The sequence below is a fragment of the Typopeltis vanoorti genome, chromosome 6, assembly GCF_054136105.1.
Source record: "Typopeltis vanoorti isolate ZY-2024b chromosome 6, IOZ_Tvanoo_1.0, whole genome shotgun sequence".
NCBI lineage: Eukaryota > Metazoa > Arthropoda > Arachnida > Uropygi > Thelyphonidae > Typopeltis > Typopeltis vanoorti.
The window spans coordinates 39,644,881-39,671,600 of record NC_143554.1 but is presented as its reverse complement, the minus strand read 5'-3'; the positions used below and the strand labels follow the sequence as shown (position 1 = coordinate 39,671,600).

The 26,720-nt window shown below is 34.8% G+C and overlaps 1 protein-coding gene across 1 annotated transcript in view; it reads left to right on the top strand.

Moving 5' to 3' along the window:
• Positions 1-26,720, top strand: part of LOC150105397 (integrin-linked kinase-associated serine/threonine phosphatase 2C-like) — a 177,199-nt gene that overhangs the window by 50,584 nt on the left and 99,895 nt on the right. The window contains exon 4 of the mRNA XM_090394128.1: positions 24,399-24,505. Coding sequence (XP_090250254.1) covers positions 24,399-24,505 — 107 coding nt within the window. The remainder of the gene's footprint in view (positions 1-24,398; positions 24,506-26,720) is intronic.

Below are 26,720 nucleotides of genomic sequence, written 5' to 3'. Positions count from 1 at the left end.
CAAATAAAATGCAAGATATAAGCTATATGTAAAAAAAAATAGCTAAAGAAATCATGATAAGACAGGTAAGATAACTATCAAGAAACTACTGAATAAAAGTTTTGAAAGAGAAGAAAGAATACTGTAAAAGGAATCGGAGATTGGGGGGGAGGGATGACATAAAAATTGAAGATAAAAAATATTCTGAATGTCCTGAGTAACTACTATTAAATGAAATAAGCATTGACAGAACAGTGGTAGAAAACATTGAAGAAGAATGCAGTCAAGAGAACATTAAACTTGAGGTAGGAAAAAAGCCATCAGAAACAAGAAATGTGGACGGGCAACTGGGATAGTTGACATTTGACCCGAAAAGTTCAAATATGGTAATATAATAGTGGCACGAACAATATTGATAGCTGTATGACTCTAATACTACACAAACATAATAGTTGTATGGCTATATTACATAATTCATACATCCTGGTTAGAAAATCCCATTCAGAATGTTTGGAGCAGAGTTCTCAAAGTGCCCATTTCTGAAAGGGGAAATAAAATTGAATGCAAGAATTATAGAGAAATTTCTTGACTGAATTCTGGTCATGTTTATGCAAACATACTTGAGAAGAGTCTAAGAAAAGTTGTGGAAGGAAACTTCAAGCTAGAATCAGGACAAATATATACAAGACATTATATGCACAGCAATACATATGAGGGTGGTCTGAAAAGTTCTCAGCCTAACAATGAAAAAACGAATTAAGACATAGAAGTTAGAGGGAGTCAAATCTGGGAAATAGGGTGGATGTTCCAACAATTCATAGTGCAGATCCCTTAATTTTTCCATTGCCAAAACACCTTTCTGGGCAGGTGCATTGTCCTGATGAAAGATGATTTTTTTCTTCTGCAAACGGGGTCTTTTCTCACAAATTTTTTCGTCTAGTCTGGTTAAAAGATCGGAATAATATTCCCCAGTTATTGTTTTACCATTTTCAAGATAATAAACAAACTGCCTTTAGCATCCCAAAAAACCAATGCCATGTCCTTTCCTGCTGATGGAACTGAATTTGTCTTCTTTGGCACTGAACAACCGGCTTCTGTCCATTGTTTTGACTGCTGTTTGGATTCTGATGTGTAATGGTGAATCCAGGTCTCATCCATAGTAATAAATTGATGCACAAAATCAGTTTTATTCTTGTTAAAACACTCCAAGTACTGTTCAGAGACTTTCATGCAAGTGCGTTTTTGATCTGCTGTGAGCAAGCACGGCACCCATGTAGCACAAACTTTTTCATTTGCAATTCTTCATGCAAAATATATCCTACAAGTTCTTTTGAAATGCCTATAGTCTCAGCAAATTCACTTTGACTTGTCAGTCATCCAATACCATATCATGCACTTGATCAATGATTTCTGGTGTTACACTTTTTGGACGTCCTTCACATGGATCATCTTCAAGGCTGGTATGGCCACGTTGAAACACAGCAGCCCATAAACTTTTATGACCTTCGAATGTATATCTTTTGGCATTAAACCTTCTTTTACAAAGAATTTTATAACCACACGATGATCAATATTATCTATTTCAAGGGATACATACAGCACTTTTGCTTCAGACAGCTGTATAAAACAAATTACTTGATAGAATGACTTGCAATTTGACATGGATGCTTATGACAGATGTACCAACTTCGAAAAAAAATCTTGCTGATAGTATTGCCATCTATGGTCGAGGCCGAAACTTTTCAGACCATCCTCATAGTCTGTGTTCAGTTTGTAAGTTATCAGTTAGGATAGAAGGAAGAAGATGGGTTGATGTAAAATCAGATCTAAGACTGTGGTGTATGCTGTCTCCACCGTTATTCATCATCTGTATGTATCACATTATTTAAAAAATAAAAGAAAAAAAAGTGACATTAAACCTGGTATCAAAATTGGTGATATTCAACTCAGCGCTATACTCCTAAATAAATACAAGTCTTTAGGATTCTTTAACTAAATTGAGCAACTGTTGGCATTATAATTAGCAGTAAAATGTCAAAGTATTGAAAAATGAACATGGTAAATGCAAAATGTATTCTCAGTGTAGAATCTTTAGAACAAGTAAAATATTTCAGCTGTTTAAACACAATCTTTAATGAAGATGACAAATTAAAAAGGAAATAGTCTACAGAATAAAAAAAGCTAGTATTGTGGTGAGATAGTATTACTAAACTAGCAGCATACAAGGCAGCGTTCAAATCAATTTGAACTTTTGGATCTTGAATTGAGTTGAATTAGAAATAAGAGTCTATAGATGATAGAAATGGGAAAGTGAACAGATATTATCAGTGGCAAAATTATATTAGAAAAGAACCTTGATATCATGAACTTTCAAAATGAAAAATCAAAATGAGTAGATCTATCTGTGGGCAGGAAGATGCACTAAAGGAAGATCTAGGTGAATTGATGCAGTTAGTAGTGTGCTGTAGAAGACCGAAGTATAAAATCTGACAATATTGTAGTCCTGGAAAATAACATAATAAATAATTTGGTTAGGAGTAAACGTAATTATGGTATGATCATAGCATTCTGTACACCTCTTGAGGTTATTTATCAGTGAATCAATAATTGACTCATTACAGGTGAGGTAAGCAACTTATACCAATCAACACTATTTCTAATCTCCTTAGGCCTCCAAAACCTCCCCATCCACCACTTAAGACACGGGCAAGAGGGATACGCATGTCAGAACATTTTCAAGGATGTGGAGAAAAAAAGAAACCCAATTCCGGATTGGCAGTGCACAAAAAAAAAAAAAAAAAAAAAAAAAAAAAAAAAAAAAAAAAAAAAATCCACATAGATAACTGTTTCTACTTGAGCATTTAAAGACTTAGCTGAAAATAAAAAAATAACCAGGGTCTCTCTCATGAAACATCTAGCACATGCATGTATTCCATTGTTACTCTCATTTTTCAAATATTTACATTGGGATCATTTGTTCGTTGGTATTCTCAGATAATGTGAAACACAGTTAATTCATAAAACTTGTGGAGCATATAAATGAATTTTTTTTACTATTATTCTTTCCTTTAATGTTACATGTGATCAGCATTCTTTTGTTAAATTGTGGAGACTACAACCATGTTAAGAATAATTACTTCAATTTTCTGGCATTTTGACCTTTATATCAAGGTCATCATCATCATGTTTACAACACTTTGTAAACAAAATTATGAACATCACACTTCATAAAAGTGATTTATTAATCATTTTTCTCATCTCTGCCCTTTCACAAATGGCCTAATCAATGACACACTCTTCTTTTGTTTCCTGCCCAATATAACGCACCCCCTTTGAACATGTACTATGTTCTGGTTATTTTGTGTGGTAAAATTCTTTTTACTTTTTATTTGCAAAAAGAAGGCACAGCCATGGGCTCACCTTATTCCCCCTTTCCATATAAAAGTTAACAATTGGGAGGGGCCCCTCCCAATTGTTAACTTTTATATGGAAGCTTTTGAGCAATGTGCTCCAGATTCCTTTACTTTAAAACCCAAAGTCTGGCTTAATATGTTAACAGTATTTTTGTTAGCTGATTGCTAGACTTTAGCACCTATCTCAGCCACCTAAACAAACAACACAAACACATGCTCGATCCACAACTGAAAGTCAGAACATACTTCCATTTCTAGATACACTTATCGCACATCTTCCTGCTGGCAGTCTTTCCTTCACTGTTTACCATAAGCTACTCATACCGATCAGCATATAGACATGAACTCTTACTGCATAGAACTACGGTAGCTCAGTCAGTATAGACAAGGCCCTTTGGTTGGAAAGACCTGGGTTCGATTCCTGTCCATTATGTGAGAAATCTTTATCTGGTCTCTTTTGACTAAAGGTGAGTTAGCTGATCTCATAGGGAGTTAGAGGGTTTTTCATCCCTCATAACAGGCAAACTGGCCATGAACACACACTGATCTACAGTCATAAAATATATACTTAATCCCTCACTAGTAGGGCTGAACCAGTCCTAAGGGATGGTCGAGGAACCCTACATGAATAAATAAACTCTTACTGCCACCACCCAACACAAAAACTAGTGTCATTAACACACTAAATGAGCTAAGCAGAAGAGCGGTGATATTAAATGGCATAATAGTGAGAATGTGTCAGAAGAGAGGATTGAAATATGTGGATGCTTGGAGTGCGTTTTTGAGAGCAGAGAGGAATTGTATGCGAGAAACCACTTGCATTTGAATGAGGAAGGACGTAGGCATCTGGAGAGATTGCTGTTCTGAATGAGTCAGTGTGTCCCAGTGTGGATTGTAGCAGGGGTGGCCTCTTGTGGGAATGGGTACTTGGGAGAAGCGGGACGACATCAGGTAACGCTGAGCCCAGTGGGGTCTAGAGGGGATAATGCTGGGTATAGAAACAATGGCATTTTTATGCATTATACTAATGCTGGGAATATTTGAAATAAGGGAGAGGAATTGGTGGCACTGATAGCATCAGCCTGGCCAAAGATTATTGGGATCACCGAGACGTGGTTGAGAGAAGAGGATATAATAACAGGAATAGAAGTTGCTGGGTACAGCATTTTTCGGTAGGATAGGAAGGGAAAGCGTGGTGGTGGAGTACTGCTTGTGATAAGTGACGACCTATGTCCTCTAAGAGTGGAGGCTTTTGAAAGCTGTGACACTAATGATTTTGAAAGCATAAGGTGGAGGCGGGCAAGACAGGATATTTAGTGGGGTGTTGCTGCAGACCAAGGAGCACAGAGGGTGGGGACCAGGAGATGTTGAGCGTGGCAAGTGCAAGAAGAATGATTGTTATGGGAGATTTTAACTACAGCAATATAAATTGGGGAGAGGAAAATGCATTCAGCAATAAATGAATGGAATTTCTTGAGGGACAAATGTCTTAGGCAACATGCAACAGAGGGAACAAGAGGTTCAAGAGTTTTGGATTTGGTTATAGCATCAGAAGAGTTGATAATAACTGAGATGACATCTCTCCCACCAGTTGGAGAGAGTGACCATATGGTTTTGACTTGAAAAATGAATAGACATGCAGGAGTATCAAAGAGATGGGAACTTATGTGGAATTATAAAGCAGGTGATTATAATAGTCTTAGACGTCAACTTGGGGAAGTTTCATGGAAGGAGGAATTGGAAGGCCGAGATATCATTAGTACTTGGGAAATTGTGAAGGAATATTTGTTAGCAGCAATGGTAAGCTATATTCCATGAGTGAAGAAGAGGACACAATTTGGAGTAAAGTGGATGACAAACAATATTAAACAGGAACTGCATGCGAAAAAGAGGCTATGGAACAGATATAAGAAGACAGGTGAAGAGAAGATGCATGAAGAATATAAGACACAGGCCAGGAGAGTGGCTAGTAAGGTAAGGAAGGTGAAACTGGAATATGAGAAAAGATTGGCCCTTAGATCCAAGGAAAATCCTAGGGAATTATTTAGCTATGTGACCAGTAGGAGGAGAAATGACTGTGGAAGAATGACATTGTGGGATAAAAATGGGAATAGAGTGACTGATGTAGAGGACATAGTGGAATTGTTCAATGAACACTTTACTGGAGTATTTCATCCTGGAAGAGTCAATTTGAATACTAGAGGGATAGGGCAGGTTCGAAGTTTAGAGGTGCAGGAGGAGAGTGTGTTTCGCATGCTGAGTACTCTGGATGTTAGTAAAACTGTGGGACTGGATGGTATTTCACCACGAGTTTTGAGACAATGTGCTAAGGAACTGACAATGCCTTTGACCTGGCTTTTCAATGAAAGTCTGGCTGCGGAAAAGGTGCCCATGGAATGGAAGGAAGGTAAGATAGTGCCATTGCATAAGGGCGGTAGCAGACTGGAAGTGTCTAATTATAGGCCAGTTTGTGTGTCATCAGTAGTTAGTAAGATCTTGAAGAAAGTAGTGAGAGACCATATACAGCATTGGGCAGATGAAGGTAATGTTATCTGTGAGAGTCAACATGGATTTGTGAAGGGGTGCTCTTGTTTTAGCAATATGCTAGCCTTTTATGATAAAGTTACAAGAGCATTAGATGAGGGGAAAGGCATATACTGCCATTTTCCTAGACTTAGCAAAGGCATTTGACAGGGTGCGACATGATAAGCTGATATTCAAGTTGCAGCACATGGGTCTGGATGTCAGATGGGTCAACTAGATTCATGATTGTCTGTCCGATAGATATCAGAGAGTTGTGTATGGTGGAGCAATATCAAAGAGGCAGAAGGTTAAAAATGGGGTTCCACAGGGCTCAGTACTGGGACCTATATTGTTTAACCTTTATATCAATGACATTGCCCGTGGATTGCAAGGGGATATTCAGTTGTTTGTGGATGATGCGAAGCTGGTAAGGGTTGTTAGTAATGTGCAGATGTGGTAGCTCTGCAAGAGGATTTGAATAAGCTAGACAGATGGGAAAATGAATGGGGGTATCAGTTTAATGCAGCAAAATGTAAGGTCTTGAGGTTTGGGGGACACATTTAAACTGTTGAGAGGTGGTTACAGGGTTAATACTCGGGAGTTCTTTCGCTTGGTTGAACAGCGGGAAGGAATCATGACAAATGGCCATCCCTGGAAGTTACGAAAGGAAACTGTGAGAAAGAGGGTGAGGAGTGGTTTCTTTGCATGGAGGGTGGTTGAACCATGGAATGCATTGCCTGATAGAGTGGTGAGAGCGGGATCGGTCAATGCGTTTAAGGAGTGGTATGATAGACTTTTTCCTAGGAGGGACCTCCCTTGATGAGTCTAGATAGACTTGTTTTTCTTAGAAAGGACCTTCCACGATGAGTCTTTTGACTCCATGGAGGCCTGAATAATAATAATAATAATAAAAAACATCATTTAATTTGTGCTTGCTCTGGTGAGCAAGCACAAATTAAATGTTATCAACAATATCTTCCTAAAAATGGCTACAACAAAATTCTTCACAAGACTGCACCTAATAATAAAAATAAACTAGATTACAATAAAACTATAGCCATTCCAAACATTAGAAATATACCAGATGAAATAAACAGAATACTACAGAAATACAACCTTAATGCCACCTTTAAACGTCCTGCAAAATTAAAGAACTAATACAGGGTGGGCTAAGGGAGGAAGTGGATCCCTGGAGGTGCTGAATAAGTTCTTTAATTTTGCTCTGTATTAGAGGTGAAATTATAGCTGCACTGTATTCAGTGCACCTGTAATTTGTCTTATATAGCTGAAACTGGATGCACAATTCCTGTCTAAAAAAAAAAAAAAAAAGAACAAATAATGACACATTAGATTTAATAACAATGGTAAATCTGGCCTTTCTGATCTTGCCCTGAGTACTCTACATAGAATTGATTGGAAAGGCATTTGTTCATTACATCATACCAAAACATGAGTGTAAACTTTGTCTGCAAAATTTTGTAACTCAATACTAACATTATTATTTTAGAATGTGAGCAAGTTGCTAAAACATTACCATTTCTTAGTAACCTCATGCTATTCATTGCAAAGAAGAGGTTTTCTGTCAACCCATTTCTGGATCCAAGCCCTAACCAACTTTTTCAAAATCTTCACCACCACTCTTAAGATGCTGATTGGTCAATAAATCAGTCTTTCCACCACCCTTGTGCAATAGGATTACCATACATTCTTTCCATCATGTGGAATCTTCCCTGTTCTGAGACTCAAATTATATAGCCTGGTTCAGCTGAACACTCTTTTAGCATCTGTGCTGATATCCCATCAGTCCCTACTGCTGAATTCTTATTCAGTTTGTGCAACAGCTCTAATACCTTTTCCTCATGCACTTGAGTTTCTTCATCTATTGAAGAGGTAGCAGTGAGCTCAGTGAATGCATACACCAGGTTGATAGCTTTTAGCAAAATGGACACAGTTGAACAACCTCTGCATTCAGTAGAGTTATTCTTTCATATTCATTTTTTCTTTTACTTATAACATATCAATAGAATTCTTTGAGTTGTCTTTAGCTTGCAAAGCTGGTCTCTTTTCATACTCAGACTTAGCTTTGCATACAACAGTTGTGATTCTTCTGGCCTGCTGCTTGTAAATTTCATAACAGACGTCATCCTTATGCACAAGGTATTCCTTCCACATCATCCTTTTCTTGCAAACCTCTTGCTTGGTAAGATTACACACATGCATTTGATGCCTACTCTGTTTATTCTTCAAACTCTCAGGACACATTCTGATATCACTGCATTTAAACATTTTGTAAATGCTACCCATGCACTGTTGATATTCTTCTCATCCAGCAACCAATACCATTGCACTGAACTTAGTACACTCCTCTGTTAGTCATAGTTTCCTAATTTGTAGTTCAGCATGTAACCTTTTCTGAATGGAAAATTCATAAACCTAGCCACTTCCCAAGTGAGTACTGCATGATCATTGTCACCAACCAGAGGCAGAATAGTTACATCTTTAACTGAAACACCGTCTGACAGTATAATCAAATTTAACAATCTTTGACCTCAGTTCCTTCCATGAAATGCTGCTTGAGGAAGTTGTCTCACAACTGCTCGATAAATTCAGTTTCATTCTTCTCATGATATTATACTGCTACTCAATCAATGTTTAGATAATTAAAGTCCCCCCCATTATAATTACTCTTTTCACACCCATTTTCTTTATTTGGTGATGCATTTCTTTGTCACTATCGGCCAATCCACCAATCCATAACAACACCCTGCTATGTATTTAATCTTATTAGATTCCACCTTACATCATGTAGCTTCAAAGTCACTGCAACATGAAAATGTTACTAGTATTATAATCAGAGGTCTCAACAATAACTGGATTCAAGTCATCCAATATCATTAGCAGCATGCTCTCTCCTCTGTCCTTCCTAAAAATACTGTACCGTTTACACTCGATACCAGTTTGTATGTCTAATTCTGATAGCCAGGTCTTATTAATGCCTACAATTTTTGTGTCCGGACAATTCATCATGTGGAAAATGAATTGTGAGAAAATTCTTCGAAAAAAAATTTGAAATCATGTTTCATGTCATTCCAGTATATGAAAAAAAAATATATTTTATGTATGATTTATTATTTATATTATACTTAGTGTTGTGAAATTTTTCATTCTGTATAAAGTTATTAATATTCTTTCTTACTACAGGCTGTGTAGTGGAATATTAATTGCTACAAAACTGGAATAGAATGGTTAGGGAGAAAGAGCACTATATTTAGGGATAATAGTTATATCCAACTAATATTTATGGTTAACTATTTATATATTTTCCTATTATCCATTCTATTAATAGTTAGAATAGTTATTAGAGAGAACAAAATAGTTAAGAATAGTTAGGGAGAAAGGGCAACATATTTAAGAATATGGATTCTTCTAACCGTTCAGAAGGTGACGTGTTCCAGTTTTTTGAATACACGTGCATTTTGAAAATCACTGCACTTTTCCTGCATAGTAAAGACGTCTTGCATGGTGCTATTGTTTGCAGAGCTAGTTTAAGATCACAGGTGCAATTTTGAGTAAAGATATTAAAAAAATTATAATAAAATTACATAAATGCTATCATAATGATGTAAATCTGCTGCTTCAACACTGATCTTTACATTTTCCTCCAATACTAGTATTTTATGACACTAAGAAATTTTAAAATTTATATTTAGTCTTTTTTACAAAATTTTTTTTTACAAAAAAAAAAAAAAATATATATATATATATATATATATATATAATATAGATGGATGCTCCCAGAGTGAAATACGTAATTAATTACTTCTCTTGTGAAACCATTCAAAAGTAAACTGTAATCAGAAATATTGTGTTATTAACAACCGACGCAACCAGCTAACGACCTCAGCTATGCAGATGATATAGTATTAACAGACTAATTTTTAGCCAAGGCGCAACAACACTTTGACAAACTATGCCAAGCTGCAAAAATATTTGAATTGATAGTTAAATGAAATAAAACTAAAATACTCACAAATATACTACAAGGTTCTATCATTACAGAAGACAATCAACCTTTAGAAAAAAGTAGAAGACTTCTAATACTTAGGCTCAAATATAAATAATAGTTAAATGAAATATTATTAAGAAAATATAAACTCTCAATCAACACAGGAATCTAAGAAATATATCAAAATCGCCCCTTGCAATTTATTATCTTGGAAACAAAAATTAGACTTTACACAGCAACCTCTCAGGCTATCTTCTTGTATCATGGAGAAACATGGGATGGTTCCACCCAAAAAGCAGTAAAAACCATTAATAGCTTTAATACATCCTGCTTAAGACTGTTGCTCGGTTACTCTTGGAAGGATCATATTCGTAATTCCAGTATTTTAAAAGAGGCAAACCAAAATCCCTTGATTGAAACCCAATGCAGATTGGCTTGGACATCAACCAAGACATCCTCCTCCATAATTTGACATCTTATTTTATATGCCCCTCAAATGGACAAAGACTGAGAGGAAAACCAACTAAACAATTCTGGCAGTATATTAACCACCTTATCAGCACAGATACACTCTCTCCACGAGAAATAACTCAACTGGCTCAAAACAGATGCCTGAAAAACTATATATAATAATTAACTTTTTCTTATGCCTATTTATTTAGTTCGTTTCCCTATTACAAATTGTAAATAAACCATGATGATGAACAATCGACTAGATAGCATACCCTCTCCCACCGATGAGCTGTGGATTCGAAACTCACAATAGGCATGTATAATAAAATTAGTTTAATCCTTTTTTTTTTAGTTTAATTAGTTTAATCCCGAGTTGCCCTGGTGTGTATCACCTTACCCTAGTCCTGAAGATACTTCAGGCGCAAACTTTGTTTGCTCACACTTGGATAAAGGATTAAACTAATTTTATTATACTCTAACCAAGTGAAAAAATAAACTTTCAACATCTTTCTCTAAATCCAGAGTAATTTATTAAAAAAGGGTGGCACACCATTTGGCAACTCCTATAGGTAGAGATGACCTGCTAATGCTTCTGCCTGGTATTTCCACTAGGGCCTGGCTCCCACTGAAGAGACCTCAATAAAGGTCGAAACTAGTCAGGGTAGTGGCCCTTCCTTTAATGCATAACATTAGACATATCCGCAAGGAGATGTGTTTTGCATTATAGGAGATACTGAGATAGGAGTGTTGGTAGCTTTCTCCACCTTTACAACGAGTTGCCCTGGTGTGTATCACCTTACCCTAGTCCTGAAGATACTTCAGGCGCAAACTTTGTTTGCTCACACTTGGATAAAGGATTAAACTAATTTTATTATACTCTAACCAAGTGAAAAAATAAACTTTCAATAGGCATGTATGTTTGTAATTGTTATTAGGTGAGGGGTGAATTTCTTCATCTGAAAATACTAGCATTAGAGGAAAAGGTAAAAACTAGTATTGCAGCCGCAGGTGACAATTTAGCTAATGCTGATTTACATCAGCATTAGCTAAATTTACATGATAGCATTTACGTAATTTTATTATCATTTTCTTTAATATAATTACTCAAAAGTGCACCTATGATTTTAAATTAGCTCTGTTAATGATAACAGCATACAACAAATCTTTTCTATGTAGGAAAAGTGGAGTTATTTTCAAAATACACATGTATTTAGTAACTGAAACACCTCATCTTCTGAATTAGTTCAGATGAAATGTGCATATACTGTGTGTGTGTATTATATCACATCTGGATGGGTGTGTAAGTGCACAGAAAAACAGTGAACTGTTTGCATAATAAATATTCTTAAATATGGTGCCCTTTCTCCCTAAACCACCCTATTCCAGTTTTGTAAATGGAATATTAATATTCCATCAACAGACCTGTAGTATCAAAGTAAGAAAAAATATTTATACCTTTTTAAGACGAAACAGAAATTAGGAAACTCACCGATCAATAAAATATTACTTTCACTGTATAAGAATAAAAATATTATGAAAATCTAATCTAAATAAATAATACATAAATCATTTCCTCTTTTACCTTTACGGTATTTACCTTTATAACCACAACTGTTATACGAGGATAGGTGGTTGGCCCCATGCCTCCCAGTGTATCCTATGTCTGTAGAAGCATTATTAGTACCCTGGGATGAATTTCCTCCTGCAAGGCTGGTTTGCCTGCTTGCGGGAGGGAAAACTCTGCAGTCCTCACCCAAGACCAGCTAACTTGGCTATATCTGAGAAAGATTCTAAGCTTCCGTGTCAGCAATGGGAATCGAATCCAGGACACTCCTTTCCTAGGCATATGGTTGTGAAGCAACCAGCCACTCGGCTAACTGCACAGACTAATACATCGATACATAATAAAATATTTTGTGAAATTTATCTTGCACTGCATTTACTTTTCATATATCGGTATCAATGCAATATCATTTCACTTTTCAAGTGAATAACATTTTCAGTGAATTTATTCAACGATCAATAGTTTGCGATGAATTTTCCTGTGATGAATTGTCCGTGAACCCTACAATTTGAGGTCCCAGCATGTTAACCAAGGCAACAAACTCTATCCCTTTGTTTCTGATACTCCTAGCATTCATGTATAGACATAGTAAGCTCCCTCCTTGTTCTTTTGTATACTTTTGTCTATTGTTTGCATGACACAATTGGACAATTTGCAGATCACTGTTCTTCTCTAGTACCTTATACATGCAGACATCTTTGCATGCTTGATGGTTCTGAACCGGACAAATACAAAATCGGAATCATTCTTTCCTCGCAATCATTTGCATGATAATGCCCATTCATGTTATTAACACGGTTATATAACATTATCACTCTTACATACAGATTATAATTTGTGTTAAACATCATTATAATTTAGTTTCCCTGACTCTCAGTGTTTGGTCTCATACCTTATTAGTTTTTCTACACTAATGATACCAAATGCATTCTAGTGTAGGCTGTCCCTCTTATACAAACCCAATCTTCCCTCAAGCTCACCTCACACATCCATTCCTTCTAGACAGCCTATGCATCAAATCTTTTCCACCATAGCCCTTCTTCTTAATTTATTTTTATCATATCGAGGTAATATACTTTCAGTTTTCACTTTCTCACTCTTTACCCTCTCTTCTAACAACTCTTTCATATCCTCCCTCATACTGAACTTATTGCTGTTTAAGACATTGGTACCTACTGCAGTTATGATCTCATTTATTTTTCTTTTCTGTTTTTGTATTGCATGTGCTATGGTTTTATTTTTGCTCCAGGAAAACTTGAATTTACAACCCACTCACCAACAGCATGTCTTATGATAGTCACCATACGAAATAATATCCTTCCTTTTACAATCAACGTTACTTACTTGAATTTCATTACTTGCTAACTTATCTGATTCCATGCTTTATTGTTTCTTATTTTGCTGTTTAATTTTCTTTTCCTCAGTTAGCATATTATAAAAATGATATGCTTAAATACAAAATTAAGATCCTGTTTAAAATATATTTTTAAGTCATCTGAAAAACGAATATATTGTACATGTGTGTCATATATTAAGATATTAATTCATTTCATCTTTAGATTTGAATCTATGAATAATTCACCCAACATATATTCCACTTAAACTAATTAATTGGGTTCAAACAATGAATTATTCAGTTACTGTATCCTAACTTACAATGTAATCACATTCCCAGTTACCATATTGATAACAGTTTGAAATTGGATCTATTATGATATCTTTGTTCCTACAGATTAAAAGAATTCTGTTTGATTTATCATGAGATTCAATAAATACAATCAAAAAGAATTTCATTTAAAATGAAAATACAGTTATCTAATTATCAAAGAAAGAGCCACATAGCTTCACTTTATCATTGTAAATTAAATATAAATAAGAGATATTAAAGGTTCAACCTTATTTCAAAGACGAATGCTCACCCCTATTTCACACAGTAAGCTAAATTTATTAATCCATGTCTTGAACAAAAAAGAGAGAATTTTTTGATAGTTTTATAGTTTGTTTCTTTCTTATGTGTTAAAATCACCAGTCATTCTCAGAGAAATATAGAATATTTCTCATACCCTGATTTCTTGATATATTGAAACTGACGAAAGATTCTTACCAGATATCCACAAAATCTAGAATAAATCATCAATTATTTAGTGTATAAGGAGAATGATTTAATCAGTTTGCTTTTTAAATTGATCTGTACTTTCCAAATCTTGTTGAATACAGTAATCCCTCGATTAGTGCGTCATTTTTTTTCGATACCCAAATTCGATTAGTGCGTATATATACATCTTAAAAATAAATGTTACAGATTTTAAAATTTTTCTATCTATACATTTTTATGGCTAACTATTTTAAAAAATCACTCACCAGAATGAAATAATTTAGTTACCGATTTAAAACATTTTACAAAGTTATTTTTAATGGCATACTACACTACTTCCATGTACACTATGTTCCAAATTTTTACTGCCAAAATTTATGTCATCTGCTATAATACGCCCACAGATTCGAGACCCTTTGATACTTCTGCTCATGTCACAAAAAGGAGAATCCATTCCGATAATAGGGTAATCAATCCATCTTCTGGGATGAGTTTTTTTATTATTACACGTTGGAAAATTAACTTCTCCTTTATGATCATTGTCGTTTTTAAAGTGGTAACTATTTTGCTTGTATAACAGTTGGGAAATTTTATCTATAAAGTACGTGATTTTGCATATTAGCGACCAATTTGTATGTCCTTCACTTCTTTCTCCCCTTCAATGATAATGTCCAAGAGTTAATTAAATCTCATTCTGAAGAATCGAGTGATTCCAACCTGCTAAATTTTGATGCACAGTGGGAAGATCCCGAAGAATATGAAGAAAATTTAACCACTGATTGTCAGCCGAAAGAGATTTCACAGAAACAATTTGAAAATATTTTTCGTACAATCGAAGTTTTTAAGCAGCAATGCTTAGAGGCTGACCCTGATGAAGAGAGAAGTAATAAAATTTGCAGAAGAGTAGAAGAGGCAATAGGGCCATGCCGTCGGTTGTATGAAAAAAAGAAACAAAATGCCCACCAAACTACGTTAGCTCAATTCTTTGTTTAAAAGTAGAATAATAAAATTTATCTTCTGAATATGTTTTATTGTCTTTCTGCTTCATGGTTTTCCTCTAACTAGGCCCTGAGACATACCCTAATTCTTTTATAAAAAAATTATGGTTCAAAAAATAAATTTGAGGAATGAATTATACTTTTTCCCATAGGTTATTATATTCGATTAGTGCATTTTCGATTAATGTGCCTGTTTTAAAGAACGCATTAGGCACACTAATCGAGGGATTGCTGTACAAATAAAGTGGCTGTTTGTTGTAAACCAATACATATCAAAATAACTTTCAGTCTCTTTGCTTCTATCCCTGCCACTATCTATATTTGCTACTATTCCTGCTACAGAACATTCCACGCTTGCAGTTCTATTTTACCTGCCCTTACACACTCATTTGTACAGAAAACAGCTGTTTCTCCAAATGCCTACAACCATCTGCTGCATACAGCTCTCGTGATAGCTATCATGAGACAGGTGACATAAAGAAAAGACAAAATTAAATTTTTGTAGGAGACCTGAACAGTAGATTTTCATTGCTCAAAATGGATTTAAGAAGAAAGCTTATTTTTCTGCTAATAACAGTTTGCTTTCAAAAGATTTCTTTGTTTCATAGATCACTTTTAACTTCCTGTATATATACACATATTGCCATAAATACTGTTACAACTTCTGCACATCTTTATGTTGCCCACAGTAATGCATGAGCCCAGTTCTGTTAGTGGTCCTGTGCACAGCCAACATTCTTGTGTTTATCAGTAGAGAGAGAGAGTTGTCTAACTGTATGGGTTGATATGCAGCAGGGAGATTATGAGAACCGTGTAACTGTAACTGCATTTCACAAGATTGGAAATCAACCACTTGTAATTTTCAACACATTAAAAACACGGGATCAATAGGATGTTTGTGTATCAGACTATTAACCATTATGACAATACAGAAGACATATCCAACTGTCAAAGAACATGTTGACTGCTGCATCCTAATGCAGCAGTCGACCTTAATTACCTTCTCTAACCGAAATTACTAAAAAATTACTCTGCTGTCATTCTGTGAGAATACAGAAAGTGATGTCACGAGAGATAAACATTTCACAGAAAACAATGTCACATTTACTAACTGGTGACCTGAGGGATCAGAGCCTATTGTTGTACTGCACATTTTATCACCCTTTGCAGCACAACTTGTGCTGCAAAGGGTGATAAAATCAAAGGCACTTCTCCAGCAGTATGAAGAGGATATATCCTCCTCATAATTAAATGACTCACTATTGAGTCATTTAACTGCCAAAATGATCCGCTATATATGCCCCAGATGGTCACACAGCACTTGCCGTAGCACCCAGGATTCAGAGAGGTCATCACCCCCCCCCCCACACACACACACATCTGTGTTGGTTTGGTGGGAGAGTGACATAACAGGGAGTATCAAAGTTGCATTTCTGTGAGAAAAGGGTCAAAACCTCCACCAAAGTGGAGGTTTTGACAATGTACTAGCTGTGGTATGGCCTCTGAACAACTTGTTTCATGGTAGGCAGTGAACTTTTCAACAGGACTCAGTCCCTGCACACAACAATGGTTGGAGGCATATGTGCCCGATTATATATCACCATCTGATTGACCGTCTGGAAGTCCAATCTGAAAATCCGTTGGACTTCATTTTGTGGTCTGAGCCTGTAAGAAATAACACCCAAGCATCGCCATCCTGAAGGTGGATTTGGAGCAAGCAGTGGCAGCGTTTCCATTAGTGTTGTGTGTGTTGCAATTGATATGGGGTCCTCACAGACTTCGGGTGTGCATGAAGGCAAAGGTGGCGGGGACATTTTGAACATTGAGTGCTGCTATATGCATGGTATACATGTGGTTTCTATGTGCTGAAAGCTGTAAATATACTCATAGATTATGCACTGTTCAAGTTATAACGATATTTTAACTATTCTAAGTACACATCTATTCTCTCTTTGAAGCCTTCGCTACACACTTCCCTGAGTCTCGTTACCAAAATCTTTCACTTTTTTCTTATAATATTTTTATATTTGAATCTACAGTATGCATCTGATATGTACATTTTTTCAGTTTTATACATTTTTCTCCCCAATTGAATAAAAAAATTACTAATTTGCATGATTGGACTTATTTTCTGTTTGTTCCCTCCACATGAAATTATGCACATTTCTATGTGTGGAATTGATTTTCTAATCTACTGTTTAGGTCTCCTACAAAAAATTAATTTTTCTTTTTCAGCTTATGTCAGCTGTCTCATGGTACTTATCTTGAGATTTGTATACAAGAGATGGTTTACATCTGGTTACAGGAGGTTGTAGCCATTTGTAGAGATTGTTGTTTTTTGTACAAATGAGTGTGTTAGGGCAGGTAAAATAGAATTGCAGGTGTGGAATGTTCTGTAGCAGGGATGGGATAGTGGCTTGAGAAATGAAAGGGTGTACTCTATATTGCAGAGTTGAGTGGAGTACAGGAAAACCTCTCTTAATGCAAATTCAATATGCACAATAATCAGTTCGCACAATTGAGTAAAATGATACTCTTTCGTGCTTTAAACAAGTGATTAATCAGTTAACACGATTTTTTTACGTTATTTTTTGTGAAATTTTTAGTCGCCAATCTGCAGTGAGCGAAAAAGCTGCAGGTCATTAAGAGACATGAAAGTGATGCTAGTGATACAATGATTGTGCGAGACCTGGGATATAGTGAGTCTACAGTTTACCAAAAAATAATACCTCTTAGTACAGGGAATATTCAGGGAAAAGCTCTCAATATTTTTACCTCATTGAAAGAAATCAAATTTCAAGAGGAATACGAAAGCTTTGCTGCGATTTAGGATGGTTTGACCGTTTTAAAAATAGAGTTGGGCTGCATAACGTAAGAATAATTGGGGAATCCGCTACTCTTGATAAAAATATTCTGTAGCCAAGTTCCCTATAGAATTGCAAAGGTATAATTCAGGAGGATGAATATGACGATCAGCAAATATTCAACGTCAACGAAACTGGTCTCTTTTGGAAGCATAATGCCAACAAAAACTTTCCTAGCAAAAACTAAAGCATCTCAACCAGGATACAAAGTATTTAAAGATCGTTTTATACTTTTATTAGGAGGCAATGCAGAAGGCGACTTTAAACTCGAGTCTGTGTTAGTTAATCATGCGCAAAATCCAAGATTTAACATAGTTGAAGAAATCAGCACAATTGGAGAAGAACTTGGATTTAATGAAATGGATAATGAAGATTTAAGAAACTTGCTTGATTCCCATTCAGAACAGTTAAGCGAGGATGATATCCTTTAAATAGAAGAACAGTATGCATATGAAGAAGAAGAAGATAAGAAGCACGAACAAGAAGAGAATGTTACTGCAAAAGAACTTGAGCTACTTTTCAATCACTTGACACATGCTAAGGAAATTTTGTTTGATTCTGATATGGAACATAGCTTCGAAGTCCACCGAAATCCTGATTAAGCAATTGCCAGTTATCACAAATTGCATGGCAAGATGACAAAGTCGAGCATGATTCAGTCATCTTCACTTAATTTTTTTGTAAAAAAGTAGGTCAATCAAATGTTTAGACATTAAGTAAAAATGTAAGCAATTGATTTTTATTAACTTTGATGATTTTATCCTCTCATATATAGCTTATACTATAATTTTTTTTCCAAATTTATGCTAACTGATGGATGAATTGTAATTATTCCTTTTGTTTATTGTATTCAATTAATGCCATTTCACTTAGCGTGCATTATTTGATGGGTTAATTAATTATGTTATGCGAGGTTTTCCTGTATGTAGAGAGAGTAATGGCTATAAGAATGCTTGCAGTGCACTGGTTTTTCTGTATTACAAATGCTAAGCATTTGGATTAAATGGACTGAGTTTGTGGCATTTATTGACTCAGTCTCCAGATGTTGGTATCAGTGAAACTTGGTTGACTGAGGAGGAAAAGGAGGAGGTGGTTCTAACAAGGATAGAAATTAAAGGGTATAGCATGTTTTGGCAGGGATAGAGAAAGTAAACTTGGTGTAGTGTTACTCATAAGAGATTGTGAATGAATTGTGCTCTTTTTTGGGTGGAGAATCACAGTGGAAATAACACTTGACTTTGAGAATATACTGGTATGAAATGGACATTTATAAGACAAGATATTTACTGGGGTGTTGCTATAGATCAGGGAATATAGATGGGATGAGCAGGAAATGTTTAAACAAATTAGTTTGGCAAGTGCAAAGCAAATGATCATTATGGGGGACTTCAATAAACTGGACAGAGGAAGCAGCATGTGGTGGAGGGGACACGACAATCAAGAGTTTTGATTTGGTTATAGCATCAGAGGATCTGATTGTGACTGAGATGTCATATTGCCTCCAGTTGATGAGAGTGACCATGTAGTCCTGACTTATAGAATGAATAGGCATGTAAAAATATCAAGCAGGAGGAATTTATATGGAATTATAAGATAGGTAACTATCATGGACTTAGAAAGCAGCTTGCAATCATATAATGGATGAAAGAATTTGAAGGAAGAGAGGTCATAGTACATGGGAGATACTTAAGAAAAAATTGACAGCAATTGCAGATTGTATACCTAAAGTGAAGAAGATGGAAAAGCGGGTAAATGAATGGAGATTTCAGTTTAATGCAGCTAAATATAAGGTTTTGAAATTTGGTATTCACAAATTGAGATGCCTCATACTCACTTGGTGGAGTTATACTGAAAAAATAAGCAAGCAAGGGATCTTGAGATGATTGTAGATAGAAATTTGAAGTTCAGAGGACATGTTACAAGTTATGAAGACATTTTGGAGAATTGCTGCAATATTCAGGAATTTTTTTTTTTTTTTTTTTTTTTTTTTTAAGCTTGGGTTTATTATGTATTCAAGATACCAAGTAATTTTATATAAACTTGGTTTTTAATCCTATTTCCCAAGTGAAATAATAAGCTCTGCATTACTTCAACCTTAGCATTGTCAGGTCTGGCTCCCACTGACGAAACCTCAATAAAGGTCGAAACCAGTATGGGTAGTGGCCCTTGCCTTTAATGCATAGCATCATACAGTTCTGCAAGGGGGTGTGCTTTGCATTAGGGGAAAATACTAATGCAAAGTGATTGGAACTTAATCCACCTTTACCACAAGTTGCCTAGTATGGCACGACCGGTAGTGCAAACTTGATGTGCAACTCAGGTGCAAACTTGTCTTGCTTGTATGTTTGCTCACTTGGGAAATAGGATTAAAAACCAAGTTTATATAAAATTACTTGGTATCTTGAATACATAATAAACCCAATTTAAAAAAAAAAAAATTCTACATCTATCTTTTATCCGGAGATTTTATTTAATAAGGTCAAAGCACCTTGTGGCAACATATTTAGGTAAAATTCATATGCTCTGCATTACTTCAACCTTAGCATTGTCAGGTCTAGCTCCCACTGACAAGACCTCGATAAAGGTCGAAACCGGTATGGGTAGTGGCCCTTGCCTTTAATGCATAGCATCATACATTTCCGCAAGGGGATGTGCTTTGAATTAGGGGAAAATACTAATGCAAAGTGATTGGATCTTAATCCACCTTTACCACAAGTTGCCTAGTATGGCACTACCATGAGTTGCCTAGAGTGGCACTATGTGCAGGCGCAAACTTGACTTATCTGTTTGCTCACTTGGGAAATAGGATTAAAAACCAAGTTTATATAAAATTACTTGGTATCTTGAATATATATATATATATAAAGTATTTCCTATGACAAAAATAGTTCCCTTTATTTTATGCTATTGCTTGGTTTTTTGTTTGTTTCTTTTTTGTGCAATGTGCTACTCTGTTCTCCACATTTTGTTGTTGTTGTTGTTGTTTTATAAGTTAAATTTTGTTATGTATTCAAATTGTTGACCTCATGCTAAGCTTAATCAGTTTAATCCTTTATTAAAATTTGTCATTCTACTATTTCTTGTAATATTAAAACCAGTCACACTCCAGCAAAAAGGTCAATAATCATATAAAATTATGTATGTAGTGTAATTACCTGACAGGGGACTGAAATTAACTTGTTGAAAGCAGTTGATGATTGCTGCTTGTTAAAGTAAGTGATATCATTGAGGAAACTTTAAACCATAACCAAAATTCCTAATATTATTATTATTACTACATGATGTCGCGGGAGTCCAAGTCACCTACTCTGCAACTCTCAAACAATTGCAAGCTTCCATGCCCATGGCAGGTATATGTAACCTTAAAGATAAGCTTACTTTACTACTTCCAATTAAACAATTTTCCTCCAGATTGCCTGTTATCTGTAAGGACTCAAATATTGTTAAGATATGAATGCTCTGCTTCAGTCATCTGGAATTCAACTTCTACCTTCTGAATTATGCAGTGCTTAAAACTTAAAATTTTATACTTCTACTGTATGTTAAACATTATTAATTGCATATCATCTCTATCTGTCTTTCAACATTTGAGATTTCTAATATCTTCTTTCTACCTGAAGTATTGATATATACTCCTGATTTATATCAGTGGAGCATCCCTAGCTCTCTCAGTATTAATGATGCCATTTGGTTGGGAAAGATATGTTTGAGTTCTCTCTAAGATGCAAAGAACTTATAAGATTTTTTTCAACTGATAAGAGAGTTAATCTGTTTGATTTTTCATTCCAGGAAATGGTAAACTGGCCAAAAAAAACATCTCAGGCAGTACACAGGCTGCTTAACCTTAGTTGCTTCATCCATCATTGCAAAATATGACTTTTATTTAGGTACTTTTACACCTAGCTTTACTTTCTTATGTTTCGCTCTGTATTCTCTCAGGGCACATGCTGACTTAACTTTGTACAACTTTCAACGTAGTTTCCTTTTTTTCAGGACTGCCTCTTTAACTTTCAGAGTCTACCATAGGGTCTGATTTTTCTATTTTTGCTCAATATCTTCATCACCCTGGCTAAATTCATTAAGCTTCTAATTTTTTAGGAAATTACAACATAAACTAAATTATTAATTATAAAAACTTTAATTAATTACTACCTAGATTTCAGCAGTGTTATATTGCCATCTTAAGGGATCACAAAACAATGATATGTGCACACAGCCACTCACACTAAGCAAATGAGGCTGAAGAAAGGCAGCTAAAGTCAGTTCTAGAGTCCTAAAAGGTGCTCTCTAGTGGGCTAAATTGGATTGTCTTGGCTGTTGGGCTGACGATTTTAGAATATATGCTTCCAAAATTTGAGGCAGTCGCATGCACCCAAATTTGTTGAGGTTTGGGAAGTTTTTCAGAGCCGAGGCTGATTCAAGGAATAATCTTTCAACTTGTACTTGCTGCAGTGTAATAAAGTGGCCTTCTTCCAGCGTAATCTGTGGTAGGTATCCAATGCATGGTCAGCAAGTCCTGAGTGGCTGTATTAGTGGAATTGAATGTAGTCCTTGTTCGGATATCCTGATATTGGCTGTCCTGCCTGTTTGCCCGTAGGAAGACAGTTTCATTAATTCATTCATAAATTCATTAATGTTTTTTTCAGACTCGAAAACTGAGTTGCCAAGGCTTGTCTCCTGTGTAAAAACTGCTCCACTTTGATTCTTTTTAAAGCATAATTTTCTTTTCAGCATGATATTTATTTATTTGAATCCTACTCAAAACTAAATAGTAACCTTACTTCCTGTTTCAAATTCTCTGTATAACATATCATTGAGATTTATTTCTTGTTTTTTCTCTCCAGGTGAATTTGTGCACACCTTTATCTTGGAACATGGTATTACTAATATCTAATCCATATCTTGAACAGAATAGCAGATACTTACTGTTATTATTGTTAGCTTGTTTTCTCTAAATTTTCCCAAAGAAGCATTTCTGTATGTCTGGTATTTATTTTCTACTTTGTCTTTGGATCTCCAACCAACCAACCAAAGACTGGTGTTTTATTTTTCTTTGTGTCATTTACTTATCTAATAACTTAAAAAATTTAAAACACTATTTTCTGAAAATATTTATTTTAGAAACATTGCATATGCCTCTGAAATAAATTTTTCAGGATCTGACCTTTCCTATGCATGTTTCCTTAATTATTTGGAATAAATTAGTAATGCATAGAAATAAATTCAACAAAGTAATACAATCGTGATTCACATTTTAAACTGATATCTTTTAAGAAATCTGAATTTCAAGTTTTATACTAATTTTGATGCATTGCTAGAATGAAACAAAATTGCCAGAAAAATGGGAGACCTTAGAAAATTTCCTAAAATTTATATTATATTAACAGTATAAAGGACACAAAAAAGTCACTTGGATGAACTTTACTGTGAAATAACAATCCTGTTACTGAATATAAAGGCAAAGTAGCACAGTTTCTAGAAAGATTTGTTACAATTTTAACATTCTTGTTTGTGATGAGTAGGCATCAATTAAGTCATCTCATTCCCATATCTGTTGATATATTGTGTAATACCTTTTTTTCCCTCCCTTTGAAGCCAAGGAATATATTGTTTTAATTTTTATGGCTATTTTGCCTGTTTTTCTTTAGGAGTTCCCCTTTTATGATGTCATTGGCTTTTCACTCAATTTTTAGGGCATGGGAAAAGCTCGTGAGAAACATGGAATTTTTTTCAAACCACTTCAAAGTGGGCAGCATTCCACATTGTGCTATCCTGTACATTCCCTGTGTGTGTGTCAAGAATTGTTGGATGATAATGATAAATGTATTTTTAAAATCTATACTTCAATAAAATTTAGATTTTAAAAATCTAAATTTTATTGAAGCCATGATCACTTGAATTGTCGTTAGGAAGGCTTAGAATTCTGCAGCCTTATGCTGATTGGTGATGTTATCTATAATGTTTGTCTTTGAGTTTTACAGTATAGTTAACAGTTAATGGTGTCAACAGTAGCTTGAGAATCAAAAAGAAACTCCAACGTAACTTTTCTTGTGATTGTCATTGACTGAAACTTCCTGAATGGTGACTGGAATATGCACTTATTTCATGTTTGTTTATTTTGATGCAGTACTGAATGATGCATGCATGTCAAGTTGTTTTATTTCTTCTGTCACTAAGAAACAAATTACTGCATCTGATTCAACTTTGGATTCTTTCACAAAAGGTTCAGTACAAAACACCTGTCACGTGTTTATGTCAGTACTTGTGATTCATTTGATTACTGAGATATGTGAATTGTCCAGTTTTATGAGAATAACCTTTATGCAAACTCACTACCTTTCTGTGTACATTTTTTTTTTTTTTTTTGTTCTGTATAATGAATTCTAATTTTGAGTATCATTTTAATGTTATCAAAATTTATGTCGGTATTAATGTGACATTGTGGTTTTATTAGTTTGCTACTTACTTTTACAGAATTTTCTCATGTGCATTGTATTTTTTAGTGGCCGATTAGCATGTTATGCTGTATTTGATGGACATGGAGGATGCAGAGCTTCAAGATTTAGTGCAACACATCTACCCATCAACTTGGCAGAAAAATTTCCCAAGGGTATCAGCATGAGTTCCAGTCTGAAATTTTTTAACCATTTTGGCACTTTAGAAATAAGGTCAGTTATAAGGGTTGTTAGGGATTTTATGGGTAAAAGGCAGTCTAGCGTTCAGGTTGCATCTCTCTCAGCTTTTTTTTTTTTTATTAAACTTTTTGTTGTTAAGTATAGCAACATATTTAGGCAAGTACCTTTAAGAATACAAGAGTTCAGTATTTAAGCTATACAAATTAGTGCATTGTGGGTAAAAGGTATGTGCTAAATCCTGTAGATTTTGTTTTTAGAGTAATGAATACTAATACATAATAAAATTCATATAAAATGTTAGGCTTAAACATCCTTTAATGACTGAATATTAATAATGTTGTGCAGTTGTTCCAACAAACATCTTGTAATTGCATGCATGTGTGATATGCTTTTGATGTTTCTTAGTCATTTTATTCTTATGGTAATATCCAGATAGCAATTCCATATTGTGGTTTTTAGTCTGCATTACATATGAATATGGTTGATTGACACACTTCCTCCCTCCCTCTCTCTCTCTCTCTATGTGTGTGTGTGTGTGTGTGTGTGTGTGTTAAAGATACCAGGCAATTTTATAAACTTGGTTTTAATCCTTTTTCTCAAGTAAGCAAACAAGCAGGTAAGTCAAGTTTGCGCCTGAAATATTTTCAGGTCTGAGGCAACTCCTGGTAAAGGTGAAGTAAGCTCTGATCACTTTCCTTAGTATCTCCCATAATGCAAAGCACATCTCCTTGCGGACATGTATGATGCTATGCATTAAGGGAAGTGCCACTACCCAGACCAATTTTGACCTTTTTTGAGGTCTCATCAGTGGGAGCCAGACCCTGAGATGCCAAGGTTGAAGTAATGCAGAACTTATAAATTTTACCTATACAAGTTGCCACAAGGTGCATTTTGACCTTATTAAATAAAAATCTATCTATCTATCTATATATATATATATATATATAGCAATCTCATATTGACCACAGAAATCATTTGTTTAAATCAAACTGATCACTTGTATAAAATCAAACTATTAATCAAAAATGGTCTCCATGCTTACTTGTCAAGGTGCCAAATAGCTGGGGACTTTTGATAATAGTTAGGGCATCTGATTAAGACTTGATCCCAAATCTAAGGCTGTCCACAAAATCACCAGTTTCAAATTGAGGTTAGTTGAACTTTTTTTTGGTTTCTAGGAAGAACATTTAGCTTTAGGAACATTATAGAAATTATATTCAGATTGAAACAAGGCTGTTTAACTCAATGATAATCTAAATCAGACAAAAATTGAAACATATCTTGATGGTGACTCATTTTGAGGCCTAAAATAGCATTAAGAACACATCATAGGTAGAAGACACTATCCAAGAGAGGTGAGACTTTTATCATTTGTAGCCCCCCCCCCACCCCTTCTTAGTAAAATCCCAAGTCACATGAATTCTAACCACTGAATTGAAAATACCAAAAGACTGCCTTCTTGGATATTTGAATCTTCACACTGCCAGAGAAATCCATTACTTTCACTATTTATCAAAAACCTATTAAGATGAATTTGTCATTTATGACTTTTTATGCAGTAGAAACATTTCAGATTGTAATTGAAAAATATGCTTAAAATTTGAGCCAGACTAAGCTGTTAAATTGGAGGTTTTTGAGTCTCCCAAAATTTAGATAACCTTGATTCTGCTATACTTGTTGATATTAGAGAAGTGTTTTAAGTTTGATGGTATTGCAATGCAGCAATTTTAAAAGTATAATCACAAAAAAAGTTGAAATTATACTCAATGCAAGCTCTGTTCAATCAGTTGTTCTTTCTAAAAAAAATGAAATGTCACACTTTGAAATAGAACACTGTTGAATGATTTGGATTCAGAATCAGAATATAAAACCCAGTGCTTGGATTGTCTACCCTGCAAAGATATAAATAGAGTTGTCTTGCTACAAACAAATGTAGGAAGAAATTTTTTTAAAAAAGTAAAAAAATTAGTTGCAATGATACATTTCTACTCTCTTTGAATTTCCTTAATGTAATTTATTTCAGAAATGTATTAATAAATGTAATAGTATATCTTATGAAAAAAATTAAGTAATTTGTGAACATAGAGCTTACAACTACACATTTCCAAGAATGAAGTATATTCACAACTAGTCTATTTGTATATAAATATTGTTCACTTCACTTACACTTAGATATAGAACAAGAATATA